The 18579-nt window shown below is 40.8% G+C and overlaps 1 protein-coding gene across 2 annotated transcripts in view; it reads left to right on the top strand.

Annotated features, from left to right (window-relative positions):
- ZNF385D (zinc finger protein 385D) overlaps nt 1-18579 on the top strand; it is a 496219-nt gene that overhangs the window by 266552 nt on the left and 211088 nt on the right. For both annotated transcript variants that reach the window (XM_068236132.1, XM_068236133.1), the window contains exon 3: nt 16232-16270. In XM_068236132.1, the coding sequence (XP_068092233.1) occupies nt 16232-16270 (39 nt within the window). The remainder of the gene's footprint in view (nt 1-16231; nt 16271-18579) is intronic.

Below are 18579 nucleotides of genomic sequence, written 5' to 3'. Positions count from 1 at the left end.
GGGTGGCCCAATTCCCACAGGATTAGATAAAGAACAACAAAGAGTTGCAGCACACTACTGTGTATATATAAAAGAAGTGGGAGTGTGTCTCTCACCTCATCCATCGGAGCCCACAGTGATCAGAGATCTCTCCTCCCCCTCAATGTTCCCTTAGTGCTGGTCACATGTAATGATGTGATCAGCAGAAGCTGGCACTAGGGGGAAGAGTGAGGGAGAGGTCTCTGATTACAGCGGGCTCTGATGGATGAGGTGAGAGACACATTGCCGGCCGCTGCTTTTATCTATGCAAGGGTGACATAGGACACAAAGGAGGCAGAGGACACAAGGGGGACAGAGGATGCAAGGGGGCAGAGAACACTAGGGGGGCTGTGGACACAAAGGGGACAGAGGACACAAAGGGGACAGAGGACACAACGGGGACAAATGGGGACACAGGAGGACACATGGGGACACAAGAGGTAGAAGGGGGACACAGTAATTGATGTATTTTTTATTTCCCTAGTTTTTGTCCTCTAATCTAATCTTGACCTCTAAGGTGCATCTCAAAGTGTGGAGCGTTTTATATTCTGAACAATACGGTATGTGTTTTAAATTTTAAAATTTCTCTCGATAGTTGTTCTTTAAAAATGCATTATTAAGTATGCACAAAAGACTGTGCCTAAACAGTGACTTAAAAATGAATGCTTACATAATGGAATAATCAGTGCTAGTTTATTTTTGCAGATGTAGATCTTGGGTAGTCCCAAAGCAGATCCCAAGAAGAAACACTTTGAGAGAGCACCTATGATCCAAGCCTGCATATACATAGTAATATCATAGTGCACTTGCCAAAAGGCAAAAGCAGTATTTCTATAGTTAAAATCTGTGGAACTTTCATCAGGGGACTTTGCCTAGGAAAAAACTTAAAGGGAACCTAAACTGAGATGGATATGGATTTTTCCTTTTAAAATAATACCAGTTGCCTGACTCTCCTGCTGATCCGGTGTCTCTAATACGTTTAGCCACAGCCCCTCAACAAGCATTCAGATCAGATGCTGTGACTGAAGTCAGACTGGATTAGCTGCATGCTTGTTTCAGGTGTGTGATTCATCCACTACTGCAGCCAAAGAGATCAGCAAGAGAGCCAGGCAACTGGTATTGTTCAAAAGGAAACATCCATATCCCTCTCAGTTTAGGTTCCCTTTGATGTCCTGCTTTACAGGAGTGTGAGAGTGATCTTGTATAATATGTAAGGCATACATGCATGCCGTGCAGGAAACATAGTCACATGGACAAATCATGAAGCAGTAGATAGCAGGCTAAGTAGGCCCAAACAGGGAGACTAGCATAGCTGAACCATCATAGTGAAATCACAAAACCAAACAATTTACTTTGGTGTTTCCTGGCCTCTTTAATGGTTATAGTATTGGTACTAAGCTTTCATTTAACTTGGTGTTTTTAACCACGTGTGGCTGGATAGTGTTATGGATAAGACCTCCTACACAGGTGACCAGGGTTCAAATCTTAGCTCTTCCTGTTCAGTAAGTCAGCACCTATTCACTATGGAGATCTTGGGTGAGACTCCCTAACACTGCTACTACCTAGAGACCAAGCCTGAGTGACTGTGGTTCTGGTGCTTTGAGTCCACTGGGAGAAAATTGGGATGTACATGTTCTGTGTCAATACAATAGTTCAGTTTCTCTGGTACAGTACTGATTAATATATTGTTCTTGTTAGAGCTTTGTGCGCCAAGAGTGAATTCAATTATTTGTCATAAATGAGGCTGTTTCCCATAATAATTTTCGGATTTCTAAGTACTAGCAATATTTTAGAGCAGAGCAGCACAAAGACCAAAACAATTTCAGCAATGTTCTTGGAAACTTTTCAATGTTTTATGCTCTGTTCTCGAATAATGTTAACTGTATCCCCTGACTTTTATGCTTCTGATTTCACAGGAGTACTTTATTCTCTTTTCATCTCTATGTGATGTTATTTCCCGGCCTTGAGTATTGCACTTAGAAACCCTTCATGCTGTGCAGAGGCGTATGACAGTAATTACAGGACTATTTATATATTTTTTTAACAGGACCAATGTTTTGCGGATTAAAAGGAACTCCAAATTTCTATAAAAAAAATGCTTATTCACGTTCCTGATCCTGTTTTGGTTTGGTTCAAATTCATATTAAAGTAAAAAAGCTTACTACATATACCTTAAAACAGGCTTGAATATCCTGATGATATCATCTCTCTGTCCCTGTTGCACTCCCTTAGCAGCAGTGCTTGTTAAATGGACTGTTATTGCCTTGTGCGCCATCTGTTGGACACAAGGTTATACTACCCAGGATCCCTAGCAATGATTCTTACCTGATAACACTTTTCTATTGAATATTGAGCATTGAGCACTCATAATAGGACAATAGGGAAGGTAAGTTACAGTGTGTGTGTGTGTGTGCGTGCGTGCGTGCGTGCGTGCGTGTGTGTGTTTCTCATACTTTGCCTGGTGTGCTTTAGAAGTTCAGAATAGCAGAGATATTCTGAGTTTGATGCTCTCAGAATTCATGGACAGATAAACATTTGTAATTGGTTGGGTTGAATGTGGTTTTCGCTTTATCCTCTCATTTATCTCTACAATCCAATTTTGATACTTGATGACAGGCAGTTCACTCATCTTTTACCAGCTGTCTTCTCTTAATGAATATGTAGTGTGCTGTCTATCTGTCTATCCATCTGTCTATCTATCCATCTATTTATACATATATATATAAAAAAGTGCTATATCCCTGTCTCTAATAGGTATTTAAAAAAAACACTTTTTTTAAGCAAAACGTGCTTTTTTGTTTTGTTTTTGTATTTTGTGCCTCAGTTTTTTCATACTAGTATTTTTCAGATTATGTTAGATACAATGCCCTGTTACCAGGCAGAACTCTATATTCTGGGTCTAGCTTTGATGTGGTAATGAGGTTGCTAACAATTTAAATCAAGGCTACCTATTCCTTCACCAAAATAAACCAAAGCCTGCACTGCACACAGTGTACTTACTACACACTGTTGTGTTCTTTACATTAATATCAGAAGACAGGGTTTAAATATTTGCTGGACTGTAACAAATAATAAAGGCACTGTACATTGGATGATTTATATATGCCACAAACCCTTTCCCCCTCTTTTGGCCTCTCATTGATTGACATCCCATACTTCCTATGACACTAGTATTTAAACTGTAGACATGATGAATATGTAATTACTGGGAGGGAGGAGGCGTCCCAAGATGTGTGGAAGGGATTAGTCTTTCCTGTGACTGTTTTTGTGTCATTTCACGTGGTTTGTCCAATACAGTACACCAGCTTTTACTGTCCCACTGAGTCTGCAGATCCTTCCTCATCTGAAGGGATAATGTCAGCTGGATAAAACTTAAATAAATAGGCTTACCTCTAAAAGAAGGGGGTAGCCCAAATAAATTAATGACATTTTTAATACAAACCAGACACCAGTGGCTCTGCCTCTGACACAGGAGACCTGGGTTCGAATTTGGCTTTGCCTGCTTAGTAAACCAGCACCTATTCAGTAGGAGACCTTGGGCAAGACTCCCTAACGCTGCTACTGCCTAGAGAGTGAGTCCTAGTGGCTGCAGCTCTGGCGCTTTAAGTCCGCCTGGAGAAAAGGGTGATGTAAATGTTCTGTGTCTGAATAATAATGCGTTTTGTGGATTGCAGTTCGTCTGGTTTCTATTAAAATTGTTATTGATTTGTTTATGTTTTATCCAGCTGACATTATCCCTTCCACACATCACATCTTGGGGCACCTCCTCCTTCCCAGTAATATCCCACACTAACCCTCTCAGCTCGGGGTGTTGGCCGTGTATGTTGGTTCATTAGAATGTCCTTTTGGCTGTCCAGTGGGGATGGTCCCAAATCCCAAGTGAAGGGTTAAGAAAATGTATAACTCTGCTAAAGTCTAAAAATGCCTGCTAAGTTCTAGTTTTCATGGAGGATTTGCAATTCTGAAGAATACAAGCAGTCCCCTTCTTACAAATAAAGTTGCTTGAGTTTCAATTTTTCTTACACACAAACTAAATTGTCTCCATGTACAAAAATATACATTACTTTTTATTACTTGTTGTTACATGTTACAGTATTGTATAAACAGTTTTAAGTAATTTAACAGTTTGAAGGCAGATTAATAACAACCCAAAAATATTATTTATACTATATGTTTATATTATACAGTATGTCCAAATCCAGAGTTGTCTGGAAGTAAATTATTTATCCATGTTTCTCTGTAACACATGATTCAACTTACAACTTACAAGCAAATCCAACTTACAACAAACTCCCGAAACATAACCTGTTTGTAAGTAAGGGACTGCCTCTTTTTTATATATTTAAAAATTACCTTTGTTTGACATGAAAAGAAAAAGAGTGAATTTTTCAATCTACGGGATAGTTATCTATCTGCCAGTATTAAAGGTATCATTTTTGCTTTGGGGAATTTTCTCTATCAACACTATATTTTGCAGTTTTTGTTCAAGAAGATCAGTAAAACAGCATCAGTTGAGTTGTTTTGGGCATCTTCTTCAAAGACAAATAACAATTCAGCATGATGTGAGTGTTTGTGGAGTCAGTGTATACAGTATAGATTGATTTGTTACTGAGATGACTAACTTTAGTGTCTTTTCTTTCTGATGCATAATCTCTGCCACTAACCCTGTTTCTTACACTATTGTAAAATAAAGCTGTCCAATGTTACATTATAAATCCATTTGATGCCATTTTTAAAAATGTTTCTAGGACGATTTATGTTTCCATCTGAACAGCTAAAGCTGAAAAGAGCTAGTATAAAATATAATGGCAGCCACATATCAACGTCAGTGATAAAACAATAACTATGCTAGGTTTCTTTATTTTATCCGATTTAGGAAGTTTCAAGTTTTATTGCATCAATACACAGTGAAATATTTTCTCTCTGAGGCATTTTTACGGAAAACTTATTTACAGCATTTAGTTTTTTTACAGTTTTTTTTTGTCAATTTGTAACATAAAGTAACTTTTCATTTTTCAGCTGATATTATGTAACTACAACACAATAGAAAAAATATGCCATGGTACCTAAGTGGCTTCAATTCTCACTTTGGTGTCCTAGAGCCCTAGTTTTGTATTTTCATGGAGTTTGTATGTTCTGATTATTAGGGTTGAGCAAGGACAGTTCTGTGAAATGCGAAAGCTGCCCACCATGTATGCCGCCACCTTTAGCTGTTGCGTTGCATGCCACTCTTCATCTTTCTGACACTTTTGCCTTCACAACCATAACTTCTGCATTAAAGGCAGAAGTGTTGGGCAAATGGAGAGCCACCTGAAACACGATGGCGAGAGGCAAAAACATAATAATAGATGTGTTAACCCCTTCTTCTTCATCCAGTGCCCCTATACACATTAGGGCAGTTTTGCATTTTGTGAAACTGATCTTATTCATCCTTACTATTCATTTATGGATTTTCTGTAACATTGCCAAAACATACTAGGTTTGCATTCTGCTTGATGAGCTTAACCTGGGCAGTAAGGTGGTGTAGTGGATAGCATTCCTACCTTGCAGCGCTGAGTCTCTGGCTGAAATCCCAGCCAAGGCACCGTCTGCAAGGGGTTTAAATATTCTCCCTGTGTCTGCATGGGTTTTCTCCAAGCCCTCTGGTTTTCTCCCACATCCCAAAAACATACAGATAGGAAAGATTTTAGTTTTACTATGTGAAAAAGTCCTGGAAGCGTGATCGTACGCTTCCAGGAAGAAGAATGAAGACGGGGAACTTTTTGAAACTCAGAAAAACCGCAGCGTCTGATGAGATGCTGTCGGCTTTTCTGCGGCGGGCTTTGATCAATTAAAGAGATCCATAATCCCTTTCATTGATCGCTGGGCTAATGGCTAACGGGAGTGTGCGCAGCCCAACTGGACAAGAATGTTCATCCAGTTGGGCTAAAGTGGTTAATGTAGTTTGAGAGCTAACCTAAACAATATGTAAAAAGTATTCTCAATGGTTGGTCTTTATGCTAAAGAGATGTAGTAAGATTGCACGATTAAGGTTTAATGGTGTATGGCCCCATTTAGATTTCATGATTGATTGAATACAATAAAAATGTGCCTACATGGAGACGTTTTAGTACAATGAGGAAAGTATTAAACTTAAATTTTAATAGAATGAATTAAACATTGTGATAGAGAGGCTAATATAATTACTGACCACCACAATGCTACTACATTGCTGATTTATTGTTTTTTTAATGTATTTCCAATGCATTTGCACCTTGTGAGGGACACTAGCACCCCTGACATAGCCTCCTTTGGGAGGTGAAACATGAAGGGCACATTCATGGTGCGAATCTCTTCTACTTAATCTAATTGCAATTGGTAGTCGTATATTTCAGATCTATGTACACACTAAACAACCAGGATAATAATCAAACTTTATGATTGTTGTTGTTATATTTTCTGCACTATTCTAGAGTTTTACTCTGCGCATTGCTTGTTTTATAAAAGTTTAGATAAGACGTCTTTGGAGAGGCGATGATTATATATCATTGCACTTAATGCTATGGCCTATCACCAATTATTTTACTTGCTTGATTGATTCCCCCCCCCCCCCCCCTTCAATTTGAGGTGCCTATCCTCAGGCCTCAGCATGCAGTAGGGCAGCAGCCCCTGCGGTGGCTCACATATCCTTGAAATTGAAGGACATCTGACCTGAGAGGAATATAGAGGCTGCCATCTTATTTCCTTTTAAGCAATACTAGTTGCCAAGCATCCTGCTGATCTTTCATGCATCAGTAGTGTCTGAATCACTCACGTGAAATAACGTGGAAATTGCAGTCAAACGTTCAGACAGGCAATGTGCGTTATTTACAAGGAAACAAAATGGCAGCCTCCATATCCCTCCATATTCCTTTCAGGTCAGTTGTCATTTAAGGTATCTTCAATGGTTGAGAGTCAGCTAATATTTTCACTAGACCTGTTCATCTATGAGTCACCCAGGAATGTCCTACTCATCTTATATGACAGCTTCACATTGTGTTACATTTTAGTGTACATATCTATGCTGGATGCTAATTTGTATCTGCTAACTTTCATGATATTGCTTAGTCATGCATTATTACTCAGTTTGTATTATTTGTCAAAACTGCAATACAATTTTTATTTTAAAATAAAATAGTCTAGTTAAAGTGACATGAAAAAAAACTTATGACATGACTTGTATGTGTAGTATGGATAATTCATAGAACATTAGTAGTAAAAAAATGAGTCTCATATTTTTATTTTTAGTTATATAGCTTTTTTTATAGCATTGCATCATATTGTCATATCTGCAGTTTACTCTGTTTTATAGCTTAAAATACAGAGTGTTGTTTGCCGAGCTAATGATACTTTGAACTTTGAGCAGTAAAAACCTTATCTGAAGCTGTCTGTCACTGTTTTTTTTTTATGTACAAGTGCTCAGAAAACAGCCACCAAGTTTGGTTGCAGAGCTCAGAGAAGCTCTTTTGCATGACAAGTGAAGTTTCTTTACTCTTCCTGTAATGGAAACAATATATGACTTGTTTCTTAGTTATTCATGTTCTATTTCTTAGCTATACTACACATACAATTCATTATATCATACGTTTTTTTATTCGCTTCAGTGTCACTTTAAGTAGCTTTATTTGAACTGTGAAAGAGCAAGATAGGGGACCCAGAATGATAGAATATATGTATTTATGAGGTCAAACTGGGCTCCCTCCCTAGGTTCTTTTTGAAGATTGGCATCATATTAGCCTTAGATTAGCCTCTCTGTCTCAACTTTTTAATTAATTCTATGAAAAGTTACACTTTAATATTTCCCCCTTGTAACAGAACATTCCCATGTAGGCAAATTTTTGTTGCTTATTTTGAATTCAGAAAGTACTTTTTGTAGCTATTTATCCATGCATGCCAAGTTCTTGAAGCTCACAACAAAAGATTGTGGGAAAAAAACTATTGTGTATGTTGTAATTTTCTGGCGGATAGCCTATATTTTTCTTCTGACAAATCCAATGTAAGGTGTGTCTACAACATACATGCATTCACTCTTTTGAAAACAAGTGTACAGCATTATGTGGACATGCGGAGGGAACTTTTGATAACTGTATCATTTCCTAGCAGTCTGTCTTCAGCTAGTCTGTTCCTGAATTTGAACTAAGCAGTAACCTGTAAGATTATAGGATACATATATCCCCGAAAGGATCTCCATCACAAGCTCATATGCACCATCTTGCACACTAAAATATCTCTGTTTGAGGCCAGATCACAAAGCTCAGGAATGTATGTTGTCATTTCTATACTAAGGTTGTCACCGATCTACAAAATTACAGGCATCCCGTAAAACATTCAGATAAAAAGACCTGTCTGTGAAGTCTGTTGCTTTAGCAGCAGGTCTATAAAAAAGTAATAATAATTTTCCCTTTTTTTCTAAACTCAGCGTGATCAAGTAGTTAGTGCGAGTGAAGATAACAGCAATCAGGTTCGCTGCTGACAGCCACAGGACACTTACATAAGACATAACTGTCAATCAGTCTGTGCGAACCTTTGAGTATACATTCTCACCCAATACAAGATATTTTAGAAAACAAACTGCTTTTTTCACGCTTTGCCTGTTGCAGTTGGATTGAATGTTCTTAGGAATTTTTGCCAGGTACTTAGAGGGCACCTGTCACATATATGCACTTGTAATTTTCTTAATTTCCACTCTAAAAGTGATGCGTCAGGAAAGTTTTGTCAGCCTAAGGGCTGGCAGCACTTTTGTAAGCGCATGTGGTATGTTTAGTTCTTGGTAATGCAATGCTGTGGGCAATTTTTAAAAAAATAACAAGTGGGATCACACACATAGAGAGAGCTTTTCAAATCACAAGCACTTAGAAAAGCGTTGCTAGTGGGTCCCAGGCCTTAAGGCTCATGCACATGTGCAACTTTTCCGCCCAACTTGTCTGTTGGACGAAAGGTTGGACATGTATATGAATGGCAAACAACTAGATGAGAGACTGATAAGAGGCGGTTTGCCCGATCCAACCAGCAGATCAATTAACAAACTATCCCGCAGGTTTGTCACGTGTGTACAAGTAGTTTGAACGACTTGTTTTTTCTTTTATGTGGATATGGTACATGCACAGTATTTAAATGAGTTGGTTGCTTAGTTGGTCGGCGTGTGTGTACGTATCAGTCGTGCAAACAACAAATCGTGCGGTTTATCATATTGGGTGGTTGGTCTTGCATTAAGCTGCACGTGTGTACGAGCCTTTAGACTGTTTTTTTCTTTCTATTATTTAATTGTATTTTTTTTGTTGTCTACACAAGGATACGTGGACCAAAAAATACTGTACTGCAAACAGCCAAACTCTCCTCTATTAGTAGCAAACAGTTACCACTTAATACCCAGGGAGGAGCGTTAAAGAGAACCCAAGGCGGTTCCTTGGTGGGCAGATAGGACACAGAGGCATTTTCTCTGCCTCATGACATGCCTCTGTGTACCCACACCGCTGCACTCTGCCGCCCCCCCCCCCCATTGCCACGCTATAGCCCCCTGAAATTAGCGACAATATTTGTCACTATCTCAGAGGGTAAATACAGAATTCCCTGTTCAAAACGCCCACTAGGGACACTCCTGCAGGATTTCCAGAGCTGCCATTCGTCAGCTTTCTCTCCCTGACCGCGCCCCTGTTGCTCCCCCGCCTCCCTGCATGCTGGGAGAGAGAGATCTCTCTCCTTCCAGCGTCGTGACCCAAAGGTAAGTGACCCAAAGGTAAGTGGGCCAGTGCGGCCCACAGTAGCGACAGAGAGCAGCAGTTTTGGCGGCTACCCGAACAGCCCACCTCGGGCTCTCTTCAAGCTGCAGATAAAGTGTTTTACATACATATAAGTACCCTCATAATCATTTGGTGTATTTGCATAGTAAGAAACTTGAGGACTCTTCTGTCCAAGATAGGTCATAAACAAAAACATAAGTAATGAAAAGTTACATATTTGGTACTTTTAAACAAGCAGAGAAGGCTCACAATGAATGTCACATCACATGTTGTTTTCTAACCAAAGAAATGTGCATGGTTCTTCAAAAGTGTTTGTTATTTTTGAAAAATGTACAATTTATCTGTATACAGTAAAATATGGCTTTATCTGTCAACTAAAAAAAAAAGTACATACCTCGACTACCAAATCAATATACAGCCCCCGGTCTCCTGAGTTCCTCTCCTACAATTTGCCTCATGCTCCTTGGTTTCCACTCATACTATGATATCTTTCCCTTTGGTCTTCTTCTACTCCTATGCTGAGCTCATCTACCCGTATGCAGCAATGTGCACTACAATCTATAGGGCAATGATTCTTCTTCAGCACATCACTTTAATCATCACTCTGAACCAAGTACAGCATAGCAATATGCTGCTAGTGCTTTATGGCTCCTAAAATGATAGTTGCAGAGATGCACAGAGAAGATGAAGGAACCTTTATTTCTTCCTGCACAGTGTCAGGCTTAGCAGATGGACTCAGCTGTCACTCTGGTTGTCAAATTATTTCATGGGCAACAGGGTTTACATAGGTTTCTGGCTGGTGCAGAAGCAGGGAAACAATGTTTAACCACTTGCCGACCGCACGCTTATACCGTGCGTCGGCAAAGTGGCAGCTGCAGGACCAGCGACGCAGTACTGCGTCGCCAGCTGCAGGCTGATTAATCAGGAAGCAGCCGCTCACGCGAGCGGCTGCTTCCTGTCAATTCACGGCGGGGGGCTCCGTGAATAGCCTGCGGGCCGCCGATGGCGGCTCGCAGGCTAAATGTAAACACAAGCGGAAATAATTCGCTTTGTTTACATTGTACAGCGCTGCTGCGCAGCAGCACCGTAAGGCAGATCGGCGATCCCCGGCCAATCAGCGGCCGGGGATCGCCGCCATGTGACAGGGGACGTCCTGTCACTGGCTGCACAGGACGGATAGCGTCCTGTGCAGCCCCGATCCCCAGAGGAGACAGGTAGGAGAGTGAGGGGGAGAATGTTGCCGCGGAGGGGGGCTTTGAGGTGCCCCCCCCCCGCAACATGCCTGCAGGCAGGAGCGATCAGACCCCCCCTGCATATCATCCCCATAGGGGGGAAAAAAGGGGGGCGATCTGATCGCTCTGCGTGCCCGCTGATCTGTGCTGGGGGCTGCAGAGCCCACCCAGCACAGATCCCAACAAACAGCGCTGGTCCTTAAGGGGGGGTAAAGGGTGGGTCCTCAAGTGGTTAAACAGGACCCTATAACAGTCATCATGGATGCTATGGGATTCCAGGGACAAATCTGGGAGATCAGAGTTCTGACAGTCCTTATTAGTCACAGGCGATTATTACCATTTTCTTTGTCTCATTATTCTTGCATACATAGCTTTTCACCCAGATGAGAATATGAGTGAAAATACATGGGCATGCAAAAATACATTCTGACAACTTCACTGACATCAATGGGCATGGAAAAGGTATTTTTTGTAAAAATGTATTGATGTCAATGGGCATGAGAAAACACCTTTGAAGAAAGTGCTAATTTTTTAAAAAAGATTCTTTGTTTTTGATTTAACTACATAAAAATACAGGTGTGCACAAAAGTACATATGTAGAAACAGGCATCCTTTCCTGTATGCTAAAAGGTAATACAAACAGTCCATCACATTCCACATCAAGAAACTAGGAAGCTGGATATATGTACATTGTACAGGAAGGAAACAATTTCTAGTATATGATGAAAGTTCTCATTTAGCAAAAGTGTATACATCTTGTGGAAATCCATAATATTTTGCAAACATTTTGCATCAAGAGAAAATGTAAATGTTGATATAAAAATTACTTTGGAGAAAATTCAAGCTCACCCCCAATCTGCATGCCTGTTACAAATAGGTGATTTAGAAAGCTTAAAACTTAAGTGGATCCCGACTTGATCAGAGATCACATTTTCTCAGGGATTAGGGTGTCTAGACAACACACTATGGATACCTAATGTATGGAATTTTGTTTTGCTTGCATGACGATTTCCTGTCCATGAGATGCCTAATGTGATCTGCTGTAAATTTCCATTGTACCAACACTTTAGATGGGGAAGTTGCATTTTCAAAGGTCAGCAGTAGTTTCCATATTTCTAACATGATGGGTAAAGTATGTGCTTTAGCTGTAGTGCAGCAGCATGAGTTTGGAGCCGGGTGGGTCTGCTAGTAAAAAATATCAGTAATTTACATTATTGATATTTTGCTGTGCACGTACACAGCATCCATCCTAACTTGAACCCTCTCTTCCTAGTCCTAAAACTACCCTCCCACACCTAATGTCCAACACTAACACCCCCCCCCCCTTCAAATGCCTAAAACTAACCTCCCCCTCCTAATTCCTAACACTAACCTCAATGCCAAAATGAATGCTAGTTCTAATGGATCATCTACGATTAGCTACAACCATTATTTTCTATGCAGTAACCAATCGGCTATTATGTGCATCAGGCTCACCGTTTGGGTGCCCAATTACCAATAATTAACACTGGTGTCTATCAGATGCCTGCCAATCCCAGGGCCCAAACTATAGGATCTGTGACTGGTGTATGCTATGTGCTGCAAATAAAAATTATGTTAAAGGTGGGTCCTGTTTTCTAGCTCTTGTATCTCAGCAAGTAGGATCTATTTGTTTGCACATGTACTTGTGGCTTGCTGTCATGCACCTATTAGGCATATGCTTTATTCTATTTATCTAATCTCTGGAAACCTAATATTCATGGCAGCTGAATAAGTTTGGGGACCTCTTTACAGTTATTCCTCACCTCTCTGAAGTGGAGAAACTAGATTTAAGAGGTAAGGATACAATGCTACACAACAGATTGGGTTCTGTGTAGCTGTGTAGTATTATGTGTAGCCATTAAAGGGGTTCTTTTGCGAAAAAAGTAGACAGTTAAAAAATGTGACAGATGACAAGTTTTGGGCCAGTCCATCTTTTTAAGGGGGATTCTCAGGGCTTTCTTTGTTTTCAACAGCATTTCCTGAACAACAGTTGCAAAATCTAACAGACAAAATAGTGTGCAAGAGATTAGGGAGGGCGGCTGGTATCTTGCTATTTTCTCAGTTAAACTGCTGTTCAGGAAATGCTGCCGAAAACAAAGAAAGCCCTGAGAATCCCCCTTAAAAAGATGGACTGGCCCAAAACCTGTCATCTGTCACATTTTATAACTGCCTACTTTTTTCACGAAAGAACCCCTTTAAAGGGACTCCGAGCAGTGCAGAAACTATGGAAAGATGCATATCATTTTAAAGCTCTCTTTCTCCTCTTTCCGATGATATATAAACCGCTGCCCTACGCCTTTTAGTTTTCGATATTTTTGCGATTGAAATTGCCGCGGCCGCGATTTCAATCGCGAAAATAAAGAAAACTAAAAGGCGTAGGGCAACGATTTAGGTGTCGCCAGAAAGAGGAGAAAGAGAGCTTTAAAATGATATCCATCAAGCCATAGTTATATTGTATTACACAGGCCGACTTTTTCTGCTGAATGGAGCTGCTGACACTGGGGAAAGTGTCGGCCTGTGTAATACAATATAACTATGGCTTGATGGATATCATTTTAAAGCTCTCTTTCTCCTCTTTCTGGCGACACCTAAATCGTCGCTCTACGCCTTTTAGTTTTCTTTATTTTCGCGATTGAAATCGTGGCCGCGGCAATTTCAATCGCGAAAATAGCGAAAACTAAAAGGCGTAGGGTGGTGATTTATATATCATTGGAAAGAGGAGAAAAAGAGCTTTAAAATGATATGCATCTTTCCATAGTTTTTGCACTGCTCGGAGTCCCTTTAAGGCACTTTACCGCTTATCTTGAGTTTCATATTACGTTGTCACTCCCATTGCTGTCTCTCAGGATCATGGAACTCTTCTTAGATATTTGACATAAACTGTGATACTCAGTTATGACATTTTTCACATTGCAGATGTTCAGCATTAAGAAATAATAAGTCAGATGCAGAGAGAACATTGTCAGATGATTACATGGCAGATTACTATGGAGAATAAAAAGACTTTAAAGTTGAACTGAAATCAACTAAAACAAAAAGATTCAAGGCACAAGATGTCCATGGGAAATACAAAATGTGCATGTTTTTCCATAATTAGCTGTTCCAGTTATATAACAATTCAACATGGATTGATGCATGTGTGCATTGAAGATAATGGGCATAGATCAATGACTGCTGTCAGCCAATGTTGGTCAGGGCTAGATGTCAATGACTCGTATTCAAAGCAACCATTGCTCTCACATGATGTTACTTCTCTAAAGCTCCTCTGACCTTCCGCATACAGACATTAATCATGCTTTCCCCTACTTCTATTGAACTATTAAAACATCATATACTGTGAATAATACTTATACTGTAAGCAAAGGATGTTTGAATAATCATTTGCAGTGCTTGGGAGTTATAAAAGGTTACGTTTATCTTTATGTTAGTAGTGAGCTCACCACTTTTGCTGAAGTCTCAATCCACTATTTAGGAGAGTAATGCCAATGCCGTTCCTTCAAACAGGTACACCACTTCTGCGCTTATAACTACAATCTTCAAAAACAGAAGGAGGCTCACAATTGGCTCCAACTTACATTCCTCTATTGCATAAGTTGCACGTTACACTACGTGAGACAGGATAGGCCCATTGAAGCTCATGTCCCAAAACACCTTCAATAAAAGCACCTTTAATCTTCAGCTGGGTGCAGACAGTGTGGCATGGCAGTGGGGGTGAATAGGCCTGACAGATATTTTGTGATAACCCACTTCCTCAAGGACAATAAAGGAGTGTAACTTTGAGCCAAATGTGTGGCTTCTTTAAAGGGAAGGTTCAGGGAGTAGTAAAAAAAAAATAAAAATCCAAATCCACTTACCTGGGTCTTTCTCCAGCCCATGGCATGCAGGACGTGCCCTCGGCGCCGCTCCGCAGGCTCCTGGTGGTCTCCGGTGGCGCGCACGACCTGGCCAGGCCGGCTGCCAGGTCGTGCTTCTTCTGCACTCCAATCTGCATCTCACTGGTGTGCGCTGACGTCATTGGACATCCTCCGGGCTGTACTGTGCAGGCTCAGAACTACTGAGCCTGCGCAGTACAGCCCGGAGGAAGCCCCAGGTAAGTGGATTTGGATTTTTATTTTTTTTTCTACTCCCTGAACCTTCCCTTTAAGGCATGTTCAAATATTTAATGGGTAGAGGCAAGAAGGTTTTAATCAGGATACTATTTATTGCCTAACTTAGAAGCAAATAAAAAGTAAGTTTTCGGCTAATAAGCCTTCTTCAGACTTAGTTCCTGAATATTGACAAGATGTTAAAACACATAACTTATATACACTGGAAATTCAGATGAAAAAAATCTCTTTAGCTTATAACAATTGGTGTTTGTACTCTGCCTAGTCACGTTTGAACTCTGGATTTACGATGTCTCCCCATCACCCATAGTCTGTGGTATGTGAACAAGTGGTCTTATCTATTTGTCCTAAATTAGCTAGCGTCCTTGTGAGACCCTCCTGAAGTTGTAATTTAAGGTGCATACACATGCCGTATTTTTACAAGCGACGGGTCCATCAAACCCTCCCACGGGGCTGTTGTTCTGCCAACAGTAGCACGTGAGTACAGGCTGTTGGCAGACTGATAAGACTGTTTTTGACGGATCCGGCGGATCCGTCAAAAACAGTCTTATCAGTCTGCCGACAGCCTGTACTCACGCACTACTGTCGGCAGAACAACCGCCCCGCGGGAGGTTCTGACGGACCTGTTGTTTGTAAAAATACGGTGTGAGTACGTGCCTTAAGGCATCTAATGACATTTGTTTATGTTTGCAAAAGAATGTCCAGGGTATATAAGCTGTGTATTTTAACATCTTGTCAGTATGTAGGAACTAAAGTTAGAAAAATGCAAACTAAACTAACTAAACTAAATACTAACTAAAGTTAGAAAAATACTTATTAGCTGAAAGTTTACTTTTTATTTACCTCTAAGTTAACCAATAAAAGGTATCATCTTGATTCAAAACTTCTTGCTTTTACTGATGGCTAACACAGTACAACTCTACTGCTTCATGAGTAGACTAAGCTTATCAGTGAAAAACATTCCAAGTACAGTCTTGAACAATGGTGTTTGATGGCAGTTAAAGCGATATTCCATTTGATTAAAAAATGAATCCCTTCAGTTCACATATGTATATTACAAGGCATTTAAAATGTATTTTCTTGTCATTATCTGCAGAAACACCCCCATGCATGGTTCAGCCTTCCCGCCAGCAAAGTGAGTATTGAATGTGTCAGTACTTTTATAAGTCCAACTTGTGAGTTGCAATACTGTACTGTCTACTTTTTGCACCTTATCACACAATCACATACAGGAAGAGTACTTGACAACATGTTTGTATTTTTGTTTAGGCAATCCTGTAAATGAAAGGAAATGCAGTCTTGCTTAAGCTAGGTACATATCATAAAATATATGGTCAATTATCATCTGCTTGGTATAGGTTGTTTACCTGTTTTAACGCTATGTGGCATAATATATTGGACACAATTTGAGGTTGAGGTAGGGAAAGGGTGCAATGCTGGCCATACTTATATGGAAGTCTGGAGTGCTATGAAATTTTCAGTGGAGGTTATTATTATTATTATTTATTGTATTTATAAAGTGCCAACATGTTACGCAGAACTGAGGTTCCCATCAGTGCGCGGTTATGCCCCTGCCTTTATCACTGGTTATACATAGGGCAATACAATCCAACAATATCCTGCGCATAAACAATTGGAATTGATGATGTCTACCCTAATTAGGGGAGCTAAATAGTGATCCAAATTTTCCAAACAATACTCCAATTCACTATTGTCTACTTGACATATATCCTTTATTAAATATTGTATACAAAACACCCCATACCCATTAAAAAGAGCAGTACTGTGATGACATGCCTAAGCTAACCACAGCCGGCTGTGACACACACCACGGTCTCCACTGCATACATTCCATGCACATATACACTCGTACAACTCCCGGGAGTTTCCAATGTGTTGTCTGCTTTCAGCAGAATTTACTCAATTGGCTCCAGGATAGTCTCTCGGTGTCACATGCAAGGGTTAATGCCAAACGATCTTGTGTTAGTAGCAGTGTCCCAATTATTCGCAGAGGGTTACCTCATGGACTTTGTCATTTAGCGTTAGTGGATGTTAGCAGTAGCAGAAAGCACACATTGCATAATTGGGGTTGCCGCTGAGGGCTCTCACCACCTCCTGCGCGTTGTCCCTCTTAGTCTGGGTCTGATAAACAGTCCTATTGATGTGCTCAGCGTCTCTGCAGTGTTCATATCCACCCTCCGCCACAGATGTCCGTGTGTTAACGTATCCGCTATGCTGGGTTCCCTTGGAGCTGTTTTCAGGGTCGCACCACGCGAGACCCGGATGTGACGTCACCGCTATGCTCTCGACATCACTAGTATCGGCCGCCCACCAGCCTTCGTCAGACAACATCTGACGAAGGCTGGTGGGCGGCCGATACTAGTGATGTCGAGAGCATAGCGGTGACGTCACATCCGGGTCTCGCGTGGTGCGACGCTGAAAACAGCTCCAAGGGAACCCAGCATAGCGGATACGTTAGCACACGGACATCTGTGGCGGAGGGTGGATATGAACACTGCAGAGACGCTGAGCACATCAATAGGACTGTTTATCAGACCCAGACTAAGAGGGACAACGCGCAGGAGGTGGTGAGAGCCCTCAGCGGCAACCCCAATTATGCAATGTGTGCTTTCTGCTACTGCTAACATCCACTAACGCTAAATGACAAAGTCCATGAGGTAACCCTCTGCGAATAATTGGGACACTGCTACTAACACAAGATCGTTTGGCATTAACCCTTGCATGTGACACCGAGAGACTATCCTGGAGCCAATTGAGTAAATTCTGCTGAAAGCAGACAACACATTGGAAACTCCCGGGAGTTGTACGAGTGTATATGTGCATGGAATGTATGCAGTGGAGACCGTGGTGTGTGTCACAGCCGGCTGTGGTTAGCTTAGGCATGTCATCGCAGTACTGCTCTTTTTAATGGGTATGGGGTGTTTTGTATACAATATTTAATAAAGGATATATGTCAAGTAGACAATAGTGAATTGGAGTATTGTTTGGTTATACATAGGGGCATAGTAGGGGCAGCACGGTGGCTCGGTGGTTAGCAGTCTTGCCTTGGAGCACTGCGTCCCCAGTTCGTATCCCAGCCAGGGCAATATCTGCACAGAGTTTTTACGGTCTCCATGTGCCTGGGTGGCTTTCCTCCAGGAAATCCAGTTTCCTCCTACAGCCTAAAAACATACAGATAAGTTAATCATCTTCCCCCTAAATTGGCCTTAAACTATGATACACACATAGACATATGCCTGTGTACAGCCCTGCGGAAGATGTTGGCACTGTAAAAATACCAAATAATAATAATAAATGCATTACAGAAGATTTAAAAAAAATATGCAATATTTTCAATGTTTGGCAAACTTATGAATGTTTCTTAAACACTGAAATCCTTTACATGGTACAATTCTCATAGGATCTTTTATACCGTGTTTCAGA

Source organism: Hyperolius riggenbachi, chromosome 5 (genome assembly GCF_040937935.1).
Source record: "Hyperolius riggenbachi isolate aHypRig1 chromosome 5, aHypRig1.pri, whole genome shotgun sequence".
Taxonomy (NCBI): Eukaryota; Metazoa; Chordata; class Amphibia; order Anura; family Hyperoliidae; genus Hyperolius; species Hyperolius riggenbachi.
The sequence above is the reverse complement of the archived record's forward strand: the minus strand, read 5'-3'. Positions and strand labels throughout refer to the sequence as shown.